Below are 20,893 nucleotides of genomic sequence, written 5' to 3' on the forward strand. Positions count from 1 at the left end.
TCATTTCTTACAGCTTTATTAGTTATTTTAGGATACCTGTAATTATTCAAGCCATAAAAATTCAAGCCATAGAGTTCATTTCAAAACACCACTCTAGGATCATCATTTTTTTCAAAATCATAAAAGAGACAGTATCATTACCAATACTATGTACTAAATCTGATAACTTCAAATTGATGTGTTATTTTCTTTGCCTACTGATTGTCTTCCCATGTGAATGCTGGGGAAATTATGGAGGCATTTTGTTTATTGAAAGTATTGGATTGTTGAAGCAGAGTAGAGTCAAATTCTTTTTTCTTAATGCATTTTCATGAGTTAAACAAGGCCATGTTACTCAGTGCTAATGGCATGAAGGGATTTTCCTACCTATTTTAAGAGTTACTCTGGTGAGCTGCAGTTTAAATTTGGCAGTTCATTTTAACAGTTGGAAGAAGTTGAAACATCATGACAGTTTAATACATGAATAATCTGCTGTATGAGCTAATATCTGTATGTACAAATATAGCTCTGAGTAAAGAGCACAGTGACTAGCAGCTCAAAAGGCTGGCTCAGGGCCCATGGTGCTGATAGCAGGAGGAATGTCAGTGGTAGGTCTGCTCACCTGCAAGGAGTGCCAAGACATACTTAGTCTCTGGCTGTGCCAGTATATTTGTTATTGCTTTGGTTTTGTACAGAGAAAGAGCCCATCTTGAAATTTTCGCAAGAAATCATTAGCCAATAGCCTATTGACCCTGTTTAGACAGGTGTACAGAGTGATTTTGGGCCCCCACCCCTCTTTGTTTCTACTGTATATGAGCTTCCTTCAGGCTGTGATGACTTTCAAGAATTTTTTTCCCCAAGTCATAGGAGACAGTTGTTTTTCTAAATGCAGGCAGCTGCTCTAACTGCACCTAGGCAAGAGTAAACAGTGACTTTAGGAATTGTAAACTACTAAATACATTGCAGAGCTTCCATGTGAAGTTTCAGGAAACAGGAAATGCATCTTCAATTGAACAATATCTTTTTGAGGTTTCTGGTCTTTGTGTTTCTTCTGGTTTTGGCTAGGATTACAAAAGTTCTACTTAGGGGAGTATAGTTTGTGGTGTGCCACCAAATCTTAGTAAATTATCCCATTTGGGATTAGTAAGTGGGAAGCAGTTAGTTTTCAAAATACTGTTTTAGGACATCTTCACTAGCTGACTAATTAATGTCCTAAAATATGGTTATAGAGTTGTTAATGCACATAGATACCATGTTTCTGTTCTGGTGTTAGGTTGGAGGTTTTTTGATCTAATTTCTTAGTGTTAAACTATGCAAGATACTAATAATAAAACCTTTGCAGCTGTATCTAGAAGGTAAAAAGCCCCGATTTCAAGAACAGCAACTCCTTAAATAATCCTCTTTCTGATCATGTTCTTGCTTTTTCAAAGATTACCCCTCCACCTAATAATTCTTCTATTCCTTCAGGAGTATTAAATTTTGCAGCTCCTCAGGAGCAGGAGACTGATGCTCCCAGATCTGTAGACCAAATAGGTACCTCTCTGAAGCTTTGCTCTGCAGGTGTCATGGACCTGCATCTACAGCTGCTCAGAAAAGTCTATTAAACTTTCTTTCGTGTAACATAATTAAACTTAGATATTGTGCAAAACTAAGAAGTTAGGGGATCTGCTTTATTTACTAGATGTGAAAGGTTTTAAATGCACCAGAAAATCATAACTTCAGTTTCTGGATTTTTTATTTTAACAGGAAAAAAATAGGCAGAAACTTGATGTCCTGATGACTCAGTCTTCTTACAGCTGAATATTTCTCACCTTGATTTCTTTAAGAAAAACTCAAGAATGTGAAAAACCTGTTCCTTTAATAGTTTTTTCATAATATAGCATGTCACATGATTAATTACTGAGTAATGACTGCAATGTGCAATTTAAGGATTTGGTTTCATGTCTGAATTCAGATGAAGTTTTCAAAAATGTTTTCATATTTTGTAATAAAAGGTTTAATTACAGTTTTCCAACAGGATTTATTGTATTAATTTTGCACCATTTAAAGTGCATTTAAGAGCTGTTTAGGAAAATAAAGAGGAACAATCTTGTTTTGGTGTAAAATAAAAATTGGCCGAGGTAGAAGCAGACTGCTTGCCGAGTTTCTAACATGGATGAATCCATTGGCTAGACAGTGTTCAGAATAAGAAAATAAAAGCAGAGTTATACTTTATTTCCTGCTATGGTGGGTTTTTTTGAGCAGCTGTTAAACTTTTCTTTTGAGGTTTGGAAGTTCTCAAATCCTTACTATGTAGAAAATTGGGTGTATGAAGACCTGGAGGCATCACAACCCAGAAAGCAGTTTGCACATAGCAGAAACATACTATGCTGGTACTCAGATTTTAACAAGGCATTTTAAAAAGGTTGATTCTCTTCTTTCTCAACCAACAGGTTCGCCATAAAATGACACAGAAGGTTTATGCAATGAAGCTCCTTAGTAAATTTGAAATGATCAAAAGATCAGATTCAGCCTTTTTCTGGGAAGAAAGAGATATCATGGCCTTTGCCAACAGCCCATGGGTGGTTCAGGTAAGGAAGATGTGTAAAAGTAAAATAATAACAACAGCAGCAATAGTAATGATGCTGAGGCCATAAATACTTCCCAGTCTTGAGCTGGTTTTGAATTTACATTGAAACTCAAATCAAGATTTAGGTTCAGATTTTTACTTTTAAAAAATACATTTTTACAGCAATTTCCCTAAGTATTGTATATTTGGCTGTGTTAAAAAGCAGAGTAATTTGCATTTTAGTTACTACCAAATGCATCCTAAAACAGAATTGAATAGATTTATGAAATGTCTACATGATTATTTGGAATAATAGGGAAGTTATCTTTCCAACTGTGAAAAATTCTGTATAGGACTGTAGAAACAAATGTGATTGGCATTTCCAGTCTTTCCTCATGCGACAGTCAACTGATCACAGGCAATTGGTATTAAGGGTGCTTTAAATAGTCACTGTCTTTTCAGCTGCAGTTTGGTATATGGATGAGTGTGCAGTCCTGGTCTCCTGCAAGACAGAGGCTGTAGCAGTGGTTTCCTTGAAACCATCCTCTCAGAATGGTCAGTTCTGAGCTCACATCAGCCCTGGGCATGTCCAGTAACAGAGAGCTGACTTCTTCCTCTGGTCTTGGACACCATCACTCGCAGCTGTCTAGTGACATGTGTCATCAAGATGCTGTAATGTGAATTATGCCTTTGGGAACAATCAGTACTGAGTATTGCCATTTGTTGTAACTGGTAAATTGCACCAGTTAACAAAAGGAGTAGGGAAAGCATGTGCTTGGAGAAATTGTTAGTCCTTATAAATAATTTAAGTGCTCTCATATAAATTTCTATGCTTCTGTATATTTGATAAGATTGACTTTAAGCTTTTCGTATATTTTTAATTACAGTTTACCTCAGGTGTACAAAGATGTTTTGCTCTTTGAGCATGTTTTGTGCTCTTGCCTATATTCAGTAGAAATACTTAAAGAAATAGATTATTTTTTTATTTAGTTCTTTGTTCTAGTAACAGTAATTGTCAGGAACTATTTCTCACATGCAGTTGAAAGTAATGAGAAATGCATGACGTGGATTTTCAAAGGAAACAGTCACAAGCAGGACATAAATATGTGTCTGCATTTGTAAATAGCAAATGAACTAAAGTTTAGTTGCAATTGTGGCTTCTATGATTAAGTGTATTAGTGTGATATATTTAGGTGATATGGTCCAATGGGGTAGGACATTGAGCTGATTTGAAGAAAATGTAGGTCCTATTCTGATCTAGAAACTGGGACAGATAACACTGCTTCTCTATGTCTAGTTTTTAATGTGAAAAAAAATGAAACAAGAGCCCTAGGTAGTTTTAATTTTTTTTATTAAATCCCTTGAGGGCAATAACAAAAGTGCTGTATAAAGACATAGTGCTGTTTTTTATTATTATATTAGTATCTCTACGTGTGACAACATAGAGATTATTTTGAATCTTCATTTGGATTTTAATGCCGCAATCCATTATTGTACTATATATCAGATATATTATCCATTTGGGCAAATAAATACAGTGCAGCATATATGTATTAGAATACATATTTCTAACCTAGGTCTTCTGTCACTACTTATACAAGTAATTTTAATCTGAAGGTCAAATCTATGTAATAACATACCTGCCTTTCGTGGTTCCTCATCCTCCACAGTTTCCCTGATTCTGACTTCATCCTTTCCACACATCATATTTTTAATTGCCTTTTAATTTTGTGTGTAATTTAAAGATGTGAATGATTTTAGTTTTTAAGGTAAGGCAGTATTCCCTGAGAAATAAGGTGAGACTTTCAGAGACTTTTTCACAACAGTCACTGAACATTTGATAGTAATGCTTTTTGCTGGACTGGGCTATTTTCAGACCTAGTGATAACCAAGTGGAATCTCTAAAACTTCAGCACTCTAGGTCTGAAGTACATTTTAAAGAGACTGAATTTACTTTCACTATCGTGCCAGTAGAAAACCTACTGACTGCCACTTACACCAGACTAGCATTTTATTGTTAAGGACAGTTTCTTTGTATTGTGTTAGTTTTCTTCAGGAGCATTTTGTTTTTCTTTCTTATTTCAATATGCATTGATTTAGGACAAAGTCAGCAGTGGCTTTGCAAACATGTACAGAGATAAGGAATTTATAATATAAAAAATTTGGAAACAGTCTAAAATGCTGCTCACTGTTGAGCTATTTTCAAATCAGAACATGATGCTCCCTGTTGCAGATTTGGTACTTTGCATTTTGACTCAGTTATACTTCTTAATGCCAGGAAACATTGAGATAGATAGATAGATAGATAGATAGATAGATAGATAGATAGATAGATAGATAGATAGATAGATAGATGCCTATACTATTAAAATAATCAGGAAATATTTTTTTACTTTCTCAAAAATTATGATGAGGGGTTTCTGAAATTCAGTAAATTTCAGGGTACTCTAATAGAAAAATGTATATTTTATGCATATTAAAAGTAATCTTAAAAAGTATTCTCAGGTTCAATGAAACTTCAAGAAAGGGCTTTACTCCTCTCCCTAGCTGTCTGAAAAGTAATTGCAATTTTTTTCCTTTCCTTTTTTTTACCGTTGCAGCTATTTTGTGCCTTTCAAGATGACAAATATTTGTACATGGTAATGGAATACATGCCAGGCGGAGATCTCGTAAACCTTATGAGCAATTACGATGTGCCTGAGAAATGGGCCAAGTTCTACACAGCTGAAGTTGTTCTTGCTCTTGATGCAATTCACTCCATGGGCTTGATACACAGAGATGTGAAGCCTGACAATATGCTTTTAGATAAGTATGGGCATCTGAAGCTGGCAGATTTTGGCACTTGCATGAAAATGGATGAAGTAAGTATGCAACTGAATAATTTACCATCTATTAAACTGTAATTCTAACTTACATCTACATCTGAGGTTATTTTCTTATGAAGTGTAATACCCAAAATAATATTCATCTAATGATCTGCTTGGTTAGAAAACTGATTCTTGTTTCCTATTTTTAAATATAAGAGTACTTTAAATAGTGTAACCTTTTCTTTTATAAACTCTTCTCTCACACGGAAGAAGGATGTAAACTTACTCTTTGCTATTTTTGAAAGCATGTGCCTTTGTGAATTTCTAAGGTACTTCTTTTCTTTTGCCAAATGTTTGAAAAACTCTAAGATAACTCATAGTTTCAACATTAATAATCTTGGAACAGTTCATAAGCTGACATTTTTTTGTAAATGAAATTATTTTATAGGCAAGATACATTCCATGTATGTTTTTCCTGTATCTAATTGTTCTCATAGCATCCTCTAGTGGTCATTCAAATGAGGTCATGGTACAGCAGCAGTTGATATGTGATATATTGATCAAAATCTGTTAGTTATTTGTCAGGATGCCAAGATGTCAATTAAAATGATTTAATTGTCCAGATTTAGCCATATACAGCCAAATACATTTTTCTAATGAGTTTGTATAAAAATATTTTTAATAGGGTACTTTATATTATTAAAAACCTTGAAAGTAAAATGACCTTTTGTAGTTTATACTCTTAGAATCTGCTGACAGACAGTGTTGTGATGTAATTTATAGAATATACTCTTCCTATGAAAAACTGTAAGATTATAACATATACAAAAAAACTGTATATGAATGTGTGTTATGATTTGCCTGATCTTTGAAAGTTTTCTGTCGTGGTGTTGGCAAGGGTAATCCTTTTAAGCTTACTTGCTTTTATGTTTTGGGGTTTTTTTCTGTATTTTTTAGGCAGTGCTTGATATAATTTCTGCTATCTACTTAATTTGCATTTGCATCATTAAGTTAATGTCTCTTCAGCAATATCCAGAAGTACTGTGTCTGTTCAGGGTGGGTTTTTTTCACATGACAATATATTATTTTCATCATTATCTAACTGCAGCTGTTTATTGAAGTTCAGCCTATTCAGTTTTGGTGATGTTGTAGTTGTTAGTCTAAAGGCAGAGATAATATGTACCTCCATTTTTTTGATGTACTTTCCTGTATTTTAGAGAACAGCATTTACTTTAATTGGAAAAATCAAAAGTAGTACTTGGTCTCTTAATTCAGATTGTAATGTCTTAAAAGAATCTGTTGTTCATTGGACATGACAACAAAAAAGCATCAAAAAACCTCACAATATAAATCTACCAAAAAAGGTGATCCTCTGTGCTATTTTAGGGGCCCCAGAAATGGTGGACCTATACCTTTTATGATGGTACTGTAAATGTGACAAATGCATCTGTGTTTCTCATAAAGTTACAGTGAGCTCCAGTTTAGACCAGGCATCATCAATGGACCACTGATCTCCTAGGGAAGTTAATTTTTTAAAGGATTGCATTTTAAGTTCTTTGTGTTTCTCACAGTCAGTGGAATGGCAAAAATTTTTTGTACAGGAAGCTTTAGAAGTTTGAGAAGCTTTCTACGGAAGCTTTTAGAAGTTGAGAGGTTCTGGATTGTCTCCAAATCTCATGCTACTTCTTGCAAAACATGAACACATCCCAGCTGTGTAAATATAATATTGGTGTTGGCAGAGTTATTTGTAAAAAATATATGCTTACCCAATACTTATTTATTTTTTTTTATTTCTTTTAGCAGTTGTGGGCATTAGCATCTTCCTTATGCTGTTGAAAACCCAGGATAATTTTGCTGCAATTTGTTGAGGGATTTTTCTGACCTTTGCTATGGAATTGTGTTCAGTGTTTGCTTAAGTCAGCCAGGCCAGGCCAGAACAGACACTTGCAGCAGAGTTTCTCCTTATCATTTTGTGAAAAGAGTTGCTAAGTGTTTTAGTGATCTTTCCCAGCATAAAAGGGAAAGATCTGTTTTTGTAACTCAGTTGTGATAATTGGGGGTTTGTGGCGTTGTTTTTCATTGTTTGTCTTGGTTTTTTAAAATTAGTTCTCTAATTTAAAATCTGCATCAAAGTGGGTATTTCTGTTGTTGAATAAAGAATGGTGTTAGACTCAAAAATTTAGTAGGAATCATGGTTCCCTTTTTTGGTATTTAGGTATATTAAGTAGACCAGGGCAGGGTTCACCAGTGTGTCAAATCCTCAAGTGCTGTGTAAGAAACTAAATAGCAGCTGGCTTTGGTAGATATTGCAGGGCCAGGAGCTCCCTGTGTTGCCATGCACAGCACTGTCCTGTGCTAACTGAGCTTTCAGCAGAGCACAGATTCAGAGGATATCTGTTGAAAAAGATGTGACCAAAAGAAGGGATGTTTGCCACTTGGGATTATTGCCTCAGCCCAGGCAGTTCAGCTGAAAGAAGCAGCGTTCTCCTCTTTTTGGAACTCAGCTTCTTTCTCACTGAAGCTTGTCCAGTGAAGAGGACTCTGCTGGATCCTTCCTGCCTCCATGCATTGTCTGCTGTTTACACCTGATGTGTGTGGTCCTCATGTTTCCACACAAACACCCTCCAGCTCTTGTTTACTGGAAGAAACTTCCTGAGGGAGTGAAAGCCTGATTTTCAGCCTTGGTTCAAAGACAGCAAGTCCTTCAGGTTTGATGGAGATCCTCCTGAAGATGAAACCTGAATTGCTTTGTCTTAGCAATATAATAATGTGGAATGATGCTGGGAAAAACAACAGCCTCACCTCCAAGTTGTCAGGAGCTGCAAGAACATTGCTGTGTCTCCTGGACAGCCTATTTTTTAAGATTGTGGACTGTACATCTCTCACATATCTGCAGGAGATGAGTTCCAAGGTCCACCATGATATTTTGAGGTGACGAGAAAAGTTTCAGGTGAAACACTGGCCTGAGAATCCTGACAGGAAGCTTTGCATGACAACTGTTATAGTAAGTATGATACTCAGGCATAGAGGCTTAGTGTTTGAAACCCAGGAGTAACACGTTACCCAAAGAAAACAGCACCATTTAAGTCTCTTCAGAATGCAGGGACTGCCAAGCTGCTCTCTATTGGACAGAGAGCACGTCCCTGTTTACTCAACTTTGATGCCAGAGATCACTGTCTGATTGTGGTATTAAAGGTATCCGCCACTTAAAAATACTTACAGAACAACACCCAAGTTCTTTGAAAGAAGAAGTGTGTAAATGAGCAGAACAGAAATCTGAGAATTTCATATTCAGGTGATAATGGGCCAACCTCCTGAGGGACTTGGTAGAATCCCCATTTTTGTAATGTAGTCACACAGGGTGCAAGATAATCTTTTCCCATGACTGGTTGAGTCAGTTGATCTTTCTGACCCTTCTAAGCCAGGCTGTTCTGTGATCTGTAAATGCATTTCTAAGTTAGTTCCTGAGGCAGAAGGTAGAGAGTTTTATGGGGAATAAGAACCAGCTTCATGTGCTTCAGAGAGCTATGGCCCATTGAGCCTGGTGTTAACATGCAGAGGCTTCTCTTACTGTAGAAGTATTTTTTTGTTCTACTGTTCAATTCTTTGGCATCTTGCCTGAAAACTTAAAGCGTTACTACATGGAGTTCTTCAGCATCTGTAACATTTTTGAAAATACTTCGTTTTTTGCTGCATAGCAGCCATCAGACTTGTGTAGGTCTGGCTAGGTTTTGGCACAGCCTTGACTTGGTTTGTTTAAGACCTCAGAAAATAGCAACATGTGTAACATATTAAAAAGTATTCTTGCTTTGGTGTATTAGTTATAGAGGGATGAGAAATAGGATGTTATTAAGTGCTTTGGTGTCACAGTGGAAAGGCTGTGACTGAAGCTGCTGACTTCAGAGAACTCTTTCAGAACTGTTTTGGTGACTTTGTTTTTAAAGAATCTCCTTACCCAGGGAGGGATTCAGGTGGTTTCAACCAGACTTGACTGAGCAAAAATTCAGACTTTCCCCTGTTGTAATTTTGTGTTTTGATAAGAAAGAGATAGACACACACCAGTGTTGGAGCCCCATTACGTTGCCACAGTCCTACTGGATGAGTAGAACCACATAACCCTACAGCAATTCCTCCTGTGCTCAAAGCAAAGAGAGGCTTAAGCTTCAGAGAAGTCATGCAGGTTAGTGCACAGAGTGCTGTGACAAGCAGGATGTTCAAATAGTGGTTCCTTGCCATGTGTTAGATCCATTTTCAAATCCTCTCAGCTTTAGATTCCTGTAGTCTTTGAGCTTTAGTTTATTTTGCAGTGTTAAAATGTGTTTGCCTGAATTTTTCTTTGTCTAATGAATGCAGTAGGTCTTCTGGAAAGAGCTAACTTCATTTTCTTATCCCAGTATGAATAAGCTATGTGCTATCTCATCCAGTTTAGAGTGCAAATGTTTACGTGCTCTTCATTCTGGAACTGAGAAGTTAAAATTTCTTTAGGTTTCAGTTTTAGCATGGAGTCATAGAAAATAGGCATTTGCCAGGAGGACATTTGAAGTATTCCATAGGTCTTTACAGTATATAGTAAAGTATTCCATATATACCTATGGAATACTTCAATGGACCCTTTAGTTTTTGCCTACTGGTTCATGACTTTCTGGATATTGCTTTAGTACAGAAATAAAAGCTTTTCACAGTTCATATTGTATATGAGGAAGAATATTGTAATGTGGTGTCTAAATTTTGTGTATCAGTACAATTCCAAAATCAAATGGTTCTCTTATTTTATTTAAATATGTATTTTGAACTTAGCTGTTGCTACTAATATTTTGTATTAATATTCAAAATTAATATATATTGCCATTCATGCTGATGGCAAAATGAACAAAAAACCTTTGTAAAATGGTTTAGATAAAACTTCAGATTAGGAAACAGGATAAAAGATGAGTGTATTTTTGGTACTTCTCTAACTTCATCCAGGATTTAATTTCATTCATCCATCTGGTCTCAGGAATTAATTCAGTGAATTTCATTAAAGGAAACAAGACTTATAACTGATTCAGAATGATGGCAGAGCTGATTGATGCTCTGCATCACTCAGTCCCTACATTTTTGGTTTCTCAGTGTGAAGCAGAGTATGAGGAATCATTTCATTGATACAGTTGTGGTAATATGTTAATAAAAAAATAAAGCTTTGCTATTCTTTAAAAATAGCTTCTCCTTTTATTCTTCTTACTATATATAAACAAAAACAAAGCACATACAAAAATTTACCTATAATTTGATTTATTGGCTGAATTAGACAAAATTGTTATGTATCTGCTTTGTAGGGCCTAGAATTCATAACTTGTCAAAATTATTCTAAAATTTGTCCCTGAATTCAAAGAGAAAAGGAGCAGTCTGATACACTGTGTACCTTCATATTAAAACCAATGGTAAAAAGAATAAAATTGGTGAATTTTGAGAAGATGAAGTCAAGAGAAATCACTACAGAGTAGGCAGGGGTAAGCACGTTACCAAGAAATGTCGTTTCAATCCATTTTGCTTCTTGAATTATAGTTAGTCTTTAAAACACACTCCTCAAACCAAGTATTTTAGGCCATATTTTGGATGGTTTTCTGTGCTGCTAACAGAGGAATTGGTTAGAGAGGTGCTCAGAAGGCCCTTGAGCTGAGCTGTGTGTGTTGTTGCTGTTGCCCAGACAGGAATGGTGCGCTGTGACACAGCCGTGGGGACTCCCGACTACATCTCGCCCGAAGTCCTGAAGTCGCAGGGGGGTGATGGCTACTATGGACGGGAATGTGACTGGTGGTCTGTAGGGGTTTTCCTTTTTGAGATGTTAGTTGGTAAGTAATGATTACTTCAGCTAATGAGACTATCACTGAGTCTTCCCTGTGCCTTTAGCTGCATTTTGGTGCATGGAGGCTGCTCGTACCTCACTGACAGCTTCTGACTTCTTGCTGATGCTGTGGCTCATTGCTGTTCTCTTTGCTCTCTGTCACTCTGGTGCTGTGACAGCTGTTTGCGTGCTTGTTCAGTGATTAGTTCCCTGACTCGGTTCAGCTTATAACTAATTCTTAGAATGGTTTTAACTGGCGTCAGCTACCTCACCACATTTGTGCCCACCTCAGGCAGGATGAGTTTGCAGGGGCACAGGAGATGAGAGGAATGGCAAGGGCAGGCCTGTTCTTTTCTTTTCTCCTCCTTTTCCATAGCACATCAGTGTCTTATGTTAGGTCAAAGTGTGGAAGTATGGCTTAATTCTTTCTTTTGTGCTTGAGTCAGGTTTTTCTAATAAAATACACTGGACTGCTATGGCAACGAACATAGAATATAATCTGTTCAGGAGATGAGTCATCTGCATCTTAAATTATAGTGAGGATCACTATGATAGTCTGGTAGCAAAATGCTGATTTTGGAAGGATGGAATTGAGCATACAATTATTAAAAGTCAGCATTTTCTAGGAATATTGCAGATTTGATGTTTCTGGTATACTAAGACAGGAAATACGCTTTAACATATGATGCTATTACTATTTCCAACTCTTTCAGAATTACAGCATGTTGACTTTAAGAATGTGTGGTTTGTACTCTGTCATGAACAATTTTAGCAGTAAATAAAATTATTCAGTTCTTAAAATATTGGGCATAGCTGTCCAGAATGTTTTCTCAGCATTTCAGAGCCTCTTTTTTTCCTGCCTTGTATCTAGGAGGAAAATATTATTTAATTTCTCCATATTCCCCACTTACTGGTAGAAAGTATCTATTTTTATTTGTGCATATGCACCAGATTCTGGCTATGGTCTTCTAAAACTTTGCACTTTAAAGAAAGCACAGAAACTGTTTTGTTATTCTGGTTTTGATAAAGCCTCAGAACTAATGAAAATGGTAATTTTATTATGAAAATGAAAATTTTATTGTGTGCTTAACTAAACCATAAAATGTTGGTCACAGGATGAATCCTAATGTTAGTTTAGTGACTTAAGATAGTTTTGAGGTGTTTCCAAAATCAAAGGTGTTTCCAAGACAGAAGAGAAGGTTGGGAAAGAGGGAGGCAGCAGCAAATAGCAGTGATTCCCACCTGTATTGCACTGGTATGGCAACCTAATAAATTTACTAAAAGTCCAGAAGTTACGTTCAAGCTGGTGTGTACTACTTCCTTATTTTTCTATAAAATGACAGAAAGAGACAGAAGTTAAGATTGTTCTTTCAAAAGCAGACTGGTTTTTGTCCAGTGGTTTGTTTGTACATTTTTTCATGTTCGTGGCTTTTGAGATGCTCAGTTGGAAGGCTGCAACCTGAGGCGCCGACTGATTCCTGCCTGCCTGCAGCACACCAGAACTGAGGAAAGAGCCTAGCTCACAGGACTGCTTGTTCACCTTCTCTATTAAACCTATGGATTAGTTGGGAGAAAGGATTCCTGTGAAAGTTGCAGCTTCTTGATTACAGACCCAAACCATTTGTATGTTAAGAATGTTGCCAGTTAATCTGACTGTCAGTTGTCTCTATCACAGCCTATTCTTTTCACTTGCCCCTGTTCTACCTTTCTTAAGTCTAGTTCCTTTGCAAATATCTTTAACTACAGCCTAGGCTGGAAACCTCTGGGTGAGACAAGTCTATTAATTATTTTAAAAGCCACCTGCCATCTTAATATGGGCACTCAAGCTGATGTAATTTGTCAGTCAGCAAGATTTATTATTATGGGTTTAACAGTGTGGTAACACACTGGGAAGGCTCCTGCTCAGAGCTGACATGCCTTAGGGAGGATAGACCTGTGTGCCTCTGAAATGGTCTTCAGAGAGCTTTGGTGGATTCCTTCCAACAAATGTGCATGAGCAAGTCTTTAATGAGTTTTGGTCCATTTTACCCTTGGAATGTTTAAAGATTGATTCATATGGGTGTCGGCCATTATGTAAATTAAAAAATATATTGAGAGCTTCAAGGCAGAACAAAAGATGTAATTCACTGGGCAAAATTTAGGTAGGGATAGGCAGGATGGAAAATGGTGTAGTTTCTAACACAGACATTTTAGGAATATTTTTAGTAGTATACATTATTTGTACACTGCATGTCCAATTTTTTTCTTTTTCTTAATAGAAGACTACTAGGTAAACTGGTGTAGACTTTTCATTATTTCTTCTGTCTTATTCAACTCACATAACTTAAACATGATATAAAATCACAGCCAGTTTACTATTTTATTTTCAGGTGATACTCCTTTTTATGCAGACTCACTAGTAGGAACATATAGTAAAATTATGGATCACAAGAACTCATTGCATTTCCCTGATGATGTGGAAATCTCTAAGCATGCAAAGAACCTTATCTGTGCCTTTTTAACTGATAGGTAAGTGCACATACTGTTCTGGCACTGTTTTTTATTTTGGATGGTACACTGTAAAAATTAATTCCTTCTCATACTTCTGATCGCTGTACAAATCTCTTCTGCCAAACCTCCTGTTCACTAGTTTTTCTTTTCTTGAGGTATTTTTTCCAGGTATTGTATTTTATTTCTTTGAGCAATTCTGACAGCTCTTGTTAACAACGCAGTTGGTGCCAGACAAATCCTTCCAATTGCAGTAACAAACTTGTAAGGCTGAAAGTAATTCGTAACCTCCAAGGCAGGGACAAAATTGTTTTGCTCAATGTCTATGTGGGTGTTACTTAAAAAAAGTACTTTTCTGAAAGTAAGCATGTATTTACTGAATTTTTTTTTTCATTTGCTTTGTTGCATTAATTGGTAAATATAGCTAACAAACCCGCAAGGTTATTGTTTTGGCTACAAAAAAAAAAAATCCTAGAAGTTTCCCTTGATGGAACTAAGCCACTTATTGAAATTAAGCTGTGTAAGCTTGTTCTTGACATGAACACTTACATTTTGTTTACTTTCAGAAAGCAGAGATAATCTTCAATTTAACTGATTTAAAAGAACAGCAATTTAGGTCCACAGTCTGGATCGATGATGCCTTCTTATGCTTTCCTGTGATCACCTGAACTTGGCTGGAGCTGGGCATCCGGCCACTACAGAAGGAGGAATTAGGAAAACAAAGTGCCTTATAATGGGTTTTGCATTCAGAGAGATTGTTTGCTCTACTGAGCAAGCCTGTGGTTGGTCAGGAAGGATGTGCTTTATTTAACAGCATTTTTCACCTTTAGTAACTGAAGGGTAGAGAGAAAATATGATTAGAATTTAATAGTGTAAATGTAGTGAGGTGGACTTCTACTACGTGTGTCCCTCTTCCTGTTTATATTTAACACAGGGCTCGAGCAATTTATTTGAAACAGATGCTGCGTGATCACTGCTGAAGCACTTAAAGGAGGACTAAACATTGACCCTGTGATTTATGGCTTCTTTTCCATGCATTGTTTTTATGTCCTGTTCTTGTACGTAGTTTCAAGAGAGACTCCTCTGTTCAAACTAAAAGTTTCTTGTTGCAAGTAAGATTTACTTCACGGCAAATATCAGCAAGAGACGTGTCAGGGTTAGTTGTGGGGCAGAGGATGGAATTCTTAGAATATTTATTTGAGTCCAGCTTTGAATAACTGTTCTGTGCAGCAAGTCAGACCTTCCTTCACTTGCGTCTTACGGTCTGTCATGTGGTTTGGCAGACACGAAAGTTCTGCAGTTTTATTTCCCCCAAGGGTGTTGAGATTTTGTTTGTGTCTTTAGTTTTTTCTTAGTTTTTGCCTCAGTGCTCGCTTTCTTGCTTTACTCCCCACGTGGCAGACTCCAGATTCTGGACATTTTAGCAGTCACAGGGGGAGCGCATGCTAAGAATCAGTAAATTTTATATAAGAAACTACAGATTAGTGGTTGGTGGTTTTTAAATTTTGGTTTTGTTTGACCATTAGTGTGGTTAACACAGACAATCTTTACTGAAAGTTTCATTGCTGCTTATGAACAAGTGAGAATTAAAAAAGAAAAAAAAAACCAACAAAAGCAGCTATTTTTCCTAATGTGACTCTGGATTAATTGCTGTTTAGGGATGTGCGACTTGGGAGAAATGGGGTTGAAGAAATAAAGCATCACCCTTTCTTCAGAAGTGATCAGTGGAACTGGGACAACATTCGAGAGAGTAAGTAAATCAGGTTAAAAGCTCGATTTTATTCAGTATTTACAATAGTAGAAATGAAAAAAAAAAACCTTCCGGTTGCATTAACAAAGTAATTTCTATCTATCAAGAATCTTGCTCAAACATTTATATTTATCACTTGTATTATAAAACCTTATATGAGGAAGAGTTAATAAATATACATTTTTCCTACTGGAATTATCTCACCTTTGTCATGTTTTTAATGTAGAAGTTTCAATTTTAAACAATGGAATTGAAGGGTTCAGAATTTTAACTAAAAGGAATGCATGTTAGGTTCTGTTTCTCAGGTTTTTTGTTCTTTTGAGGGTTTTTTTTGTTTTCTTTCATTTTTCTTTTAATCTTCTGGTAGTTAAGACAGTAGTTTGACAGTGGTCTTGTCAGTTTTACTGCTTTTCATGTAAAGTATTGAGAACCTGATAGCTTTAGGTAAAAAAGCAAAGAATGTCAGTTCTCAAAAGCTTGTCATAACTTCTAAAGTTATATATTTACTAAGAAGTTTAAAAATTATTATTGTATTTAGAGTTATATTCTCAAGTGTGATTACCTGAGCAAATATGTCTTGCATACTAGATGGTCTATGCATTAGGCAACGAATGCAAAAATAGATTGCTCTAGAAAAAATTGTTCATAGTAATATTTCCAGATCTGTTGTCTGATTAATACATATTTAACTCCAAGTTATTTAAGGACAACTTATAATACAGTCTTTTAACACTAGAGAGATAGCCGTATATAGCAAGTGACTGAGTCTTGAAGTGAAATGCATCTTTTTTCCCCTTTTTATAGCTGCTGCTCCTGTTGTTCCTGAGCTTAGCAGTGATATAGATAGCAGTAATTTTGATGACATTGAGGACGACAAGGGAGATGTGGAGACCTTTCCAATCCCCAAAGCCTTCGTGGGAAACCAGCTGCCTTTCATAGGATTTACCTATTACAGAGACAATTTGTATGTGATACTTTAATATGCATTTTTAAAATACCTGCACATTTCTTCTTATATTCTTTCTTTTTATCACTCTAAATGCATAATTTATTTCTTGCATTATATTAATTTATGTCCAGTTATGAAGATACAAAATGCAAAGTTTGAGTAAAATAATTTGTTACTCTTTCAATTATTTAAATAACTCTGATTAAACAGTGTATTTTTATATGCACAAAATTACACAATATCTTAAAAAATCAATTAGGGTTAAAATTCAGATAGATTGGTACTTTTTTTCTAAAATTGCTTTTTATTAGTTATTTTAGAAGAAAGCTTACACAGCATAATAACTTTCTAGAATTCATCTTGAATAATCAAGAAATAATTGTATTAATTGAAAAATTTCAAAATTTCAAGCTGCTGTAGTTTTGGAAACATTCTGTTAAGGAAAATTCAAATCAGAAAGATGCACCAACATCAAAATGAAACAAGCTTTATTCTGAGAGCGGTGTAGGACAAATTAAGATTTGAGAGAATTTATTAAAATGGCAAGGTTGCCAGAGTTGTTGAAAACTTGAGTAAGAGCTGAGGGATTTGTTTTTGTTTTTGACAGGTTGCTAAGTGACTCCTCTCAGTCTTGCAGAGAAAACGAATCTGTGCAATCTAGTAAAAATGAGGTTAGTGCCTTTTTTCCTTGGTATTAATAGGATGATTAACTAATTTTGTTAAGTCTGTTAAGAAAGACAAAGTCTAAAATAAGTGTTGAAACAGTTTAGTGGAGAGCTCTTTGTCTTTTACTGATCCTCAATAAAAATGATATTTTCTATTTACAGGACAGCAAAGAGGTAAGTACAGTATCTGAATTATGAAAGGAATAAAAAAATTCCTTCATAATTTTATGTCGATGTGAAGTATCTTTAATGTTTATTCACCAAATTGTTAGCAGTAAACCAGTTGTATTTTGAAACAGTTGTAATCAAGTGTTAAGGTACTGTAGTATCAAGATAAATTAATACAGATTTTTCTCAAATTCTTTTGGCATCCAGAATTTGTTTGGAAAGCCAATGTATGAGGCTCTGTTTCCTACAGATAGCATTACTCTTGTGAAGGTCCCACACTTGCATTAATGATTCATGACTGATTTATTCAGAGTTTGAAAAAGTAAATTGTCACCTGCAGGGATAAAGGAATGTTTAAATCATACTCCAGTTGGAGCATATGGAGTTGTTTATCCAGCTTTTGAAGACTGACAAATGAATTTAAATTTGCATGACAGGAAAAGCAATGGTATTTTCATATACTTACTTCATTATGTTACTTAAACATTTGTATTATTCAAATGTAGATAGTATGTCGTTAGCATTTCTGAAAACTTACAATTCCTTTTCAAAGTTTAAAAAATACATAAAGGAAATGCATTATGTATTGATCAGATAAATTTAAATGCACAAGTTTATGAGACTCCACTTCCTTCCTGTCATTGATGAATAGATGAATAGTTTTAGACTTCACCTTTTAAATAGAAATGGTACTGCTGTTTAAAATACATATGGTCACATTCATGATGTTTTCTTTATGTTGTGTTTGTAAATGCAGATGGTAAAACTTTGCATTTCACTTCTGACAACTTATGTTATTTGTATTTTCTCAAGCAACAAATCTCCGGTTTTGATGTCCTTTTCAATGTTCCTGTTGTGGAAATCTTCTAATTGTAACAATTATAAAGTGTTTTGGAAAACCACGTTTTTACATTTTTTGTTTGGGGGGTAGAGGAAGAGGAGGAAGGGAGGAAAAGAAATGCGTTTGAAAGCCTGAAGTCATGAGATTAATCCAAAATTTATTATTTATAATTTATTTCATTAATATTTGGGTAATGGACTATCAATTATTTCTCAAAAATATTTTAGTAAGCAAACCAAAGCATTTCCAAAGTGTTCATTAGCTTTCAAGGTATGAGACTAAGAAATTCTTCTTTATGTGAGGTCATTGAACATGTTTAGCCATATTATTTAATATTGTCTAATTTGGTCATGTACACCCCTTTTTTATTTTTTCATTTCGTTTAGAAAATGCTATCCAAAAACAACTGCTCCAGTGGAAAGTCTCTGGCTACAGAGCACAACAAAGGGCGGGTAACAATGTTTTTTGCCCATATAAATTTAATGACGCACAATCTGTGGCACATAATTCTGTGATGGTTCAATTCAATTCAGTATGCAGCAAATTTTGTTGCTATAAATCCATATATTCAAAATTATCAGAATTAATGCCTTGTAAAGATGTAACCTTCTAGTGATGGTTTTAAAATAATATACTGGAAGATTGAATTAATTTTCCTCACTTTCCCTTATTTTTTATTTGATTGAATTGCATTTGTTTTCTGTGAAAGTGGTTTTATACATGGGTCATGCTTTTTTGACATTTTACACAGTTTCAGAATAAACTAAGCAAGCTAGAAGAACAGCTCAGTAATGAATTACAAGCCAAAGATGAACTAGAACAGAAGTACAGGTGAGAATGTTTCAACATGTTTGGTATGTTTATAAAGATGTTTCATTAGACCTTTTGTTTTTGAATGCTTAAAAGCATTTTAATCCACTTTGGGGATTCCCAACCCTGCAAGCAGACCTCACTGTAAATTGCTGGCTTAATTCTTGCTACTCCTCTGACTACTGGAGTGGTTTTTTGGGGGTTTGTTGAGTTTTTTTTGGCTTTAGTTCCCTATAAGAATCTCACTCTTTAGTGATTTCACCAGTCCTTGAGGTTTCATGTTTTTTGCTTAAAATAGAATATCTTGCATAAAAATAATGAGACAAAAGCACCTTACATAAAATTAGTGTAACACATCCAAACATTCTAATTTCTGTATTATCAGCAGGGTTTAAAATTATTTTTCAAATTTCTTCAGGTCTACAAGTGTTCGTTTAGAGAAGATAGCGAAAGAGCTTGATGAAGAGGTAAGGCCATAGATTTCTTACTGGAATTAGAACTTAATCATTTGTGTGTGGATTTTTCCCTTCAATAACAGCAAATTGCTTTTGAGTAGCTGTGTATTTTATAGCAAATAGCACCAGCTGATTTCTTGGTGTTCACAAGCATGAAATTGTTGTCACTGCTAAAATATTTTCATTATGATTTCTGTACTGTAACTGCATATTTCTTTCTAGAACTAGATTTTTACCATATTTTTAAGTTGGCAGACAGCATGACACAAATATCCCATACAGATTTTAAAAACTGAAGGTATGAGAGTAATGTTTCCAGAGGAAGAAAACCATGCTTTGGATTATTTGGTGCTAGTAAAAGGACCCTATTTCTTACCCAGCTTTGCACTTTACTGCTTCTACAAATTTAGATGTGGCTTTGTACAACTAAAAGTATGGCTCATGCAAGTGCATGTCAAGACCTTACCTTTACATGTATGTTTCTCTGCTCCCAGAGTGACTGCTTAGGCAGGTCTACCAGGTTTGTCAAATTCAGATGATCAAACAGTATTTAAATTGCAGAGCTCCTGGCCATAGACATCCCAGGCTGGATTTGACCACGTGTTCTGATACGTAGGATTTGCAGCAGGCAGATGGACTGGCTTCCTCCATTACAGACTAAACTGAGTGCATGAGCTGGGTTTTTATCGTAAAAGAATACCACTCCTGTGTGTGTAATTAGTGGTGTGTTTTTTTAAATATATCCAGATAACTTCAAGGAAGAATGTAGAGTCTGCAGTCAGGCAGTTAGAGAGAGAGAAGGCTCTTCTTCAGCATAAGAACACAGAATACCAGAGGAAAGCAGAACATGAAGCAGATAAGAAACGCAATTTGGAAAATGAGGGTATGTTGAACCATGCTTGAAGGTTCCATTTTGATGTGGGTTTTTAATACTTAAAATAAATAAATTATAGTTACAATTGAAGTGTTTTCATGACAGTGATTAACAATGTTGAATTGTTTTTGTTGCAGTTAACAGTTTGAAAGACCAACTTGAAGATTTAAAAAAGAGGAATCAGAACTCTCAAATATCCAATGAAAAAATCAATCAACTACAAAGACAGGTATGTCAGCTTTATACATATATTTTAAAATAACCACTGCTTGAAGTACAGATTTTGGTAACAGTGGAGGAATTTGAAAAGTGTGATTGGGTTTTAAAAGCTGTTCTTTCTTGTTAGGTTTTGGTGTTCAAAAGTAATCTTAAAATATACTCCTTACTTCTTTAATCCATAAAACCTAGTATTCTGTAGTAGAAACAGTGGGCTTTATATTTTAATTGTTTCTGAAGTATGTTTTTATCAATCTTAGTTGGATGAAGCCAATTCTTTGCTGCGCTCAGAGTCTGATACTGCAGCCAGGTTAAGGAAGAACCAGACAGAAAGCACAAAGCAAATCCAGCAGCTGGAAATTAATAATAGAGAACTACAAGATAAGAACTGCCTGCTAGAGAATGCAAAACTCAAACTGGAGAAGGAGTATCTCAATCTTCAGTCAGCTCTAGAATCAGAAAGGAGAGATCGAAGTCATGGATCAGAGATTATCAGTGATTTACAAGGTATTTCTACAAA

The 20,893-nt window shown here is 35.4% G+C and overlaps 1 protein-coding gene across 4 annotated transcripts in view; it reads left to right on the forward strand.

Moving 5' to 3' along the window:
* ROCK2 (Rho associated coiled-coil containing protein kinase 2) overlaps positions 1-20,893 on the forward strand; it is a 104,307-nt gene that overhangs the window by 54,828 nt on the left and 28,586 nt on the right. For 3 of the 4 annotated variants that reach the window (XM_054514378.1, XM_054514379.1, XM_054514380.1), the window contains exons 4-15: positions 2,412-2,549; positions 5,128-5,388; positions 11,021-11,165; positions 13,528-13,666; positions 15,304-15,395; positions 16,200-16,359; positions 16,952-17,015; positions 18,770-18,849; positions 19,247-19,295; positions 20,031-20,166; positions 20,295-20,386; positions 20,634-20,880. In XM_054514378.1, the coding sequence (XP_054370353.1) occupies positions 2,412-2,549; positions 5,128-5,388; positions 11,021-11,165; positions 13,528-13,666; positions 15,304-15,395; positions 16,200-16,359; positions 16,952-17,015; positions 18,770-18,849; positions 19,247-19,295; positions 20,031-20,166; positions 20,295-20,386; positions 20,634-20,880 (1,603 nt within the window). Of the gene's footprint in view, positions 1-2,411; positions 2,550-5,127; positions 5,389-11,020; positions 11,166-13,527; positions 13,667-15,303; positions 15,396-16,199; positions 16,360-16,951; positions 17,016-17,171; positions 17,184-18,404; positions 18,471-18,769; positions 18,850-19,246; positions 19,296-20,030; positions 20,167-20,294; positions 20,387-20,633; positions 20,881-20,893 lie in introns of all 4 variants that reach the window. The other variant, XM_054514381.1, reaches the window with a different exon arrangement.

Source organism: Molothrus ater, chromosome 3, assembly GCF_012460135.2.
Source record: "Molothrus ater isolate BHLD 08-10-18 breed brown headed cowbird chromosome 3, BPBGC_Mater_1.1, whole genome shotgun sequence".
Classification (NCBI taxonomy): domain Eukaryota; kingdom Metazoa; phylum Chordata; class Aves; order Passeriformes; family Icteridae; genus Molothrus; species Molothrus ater.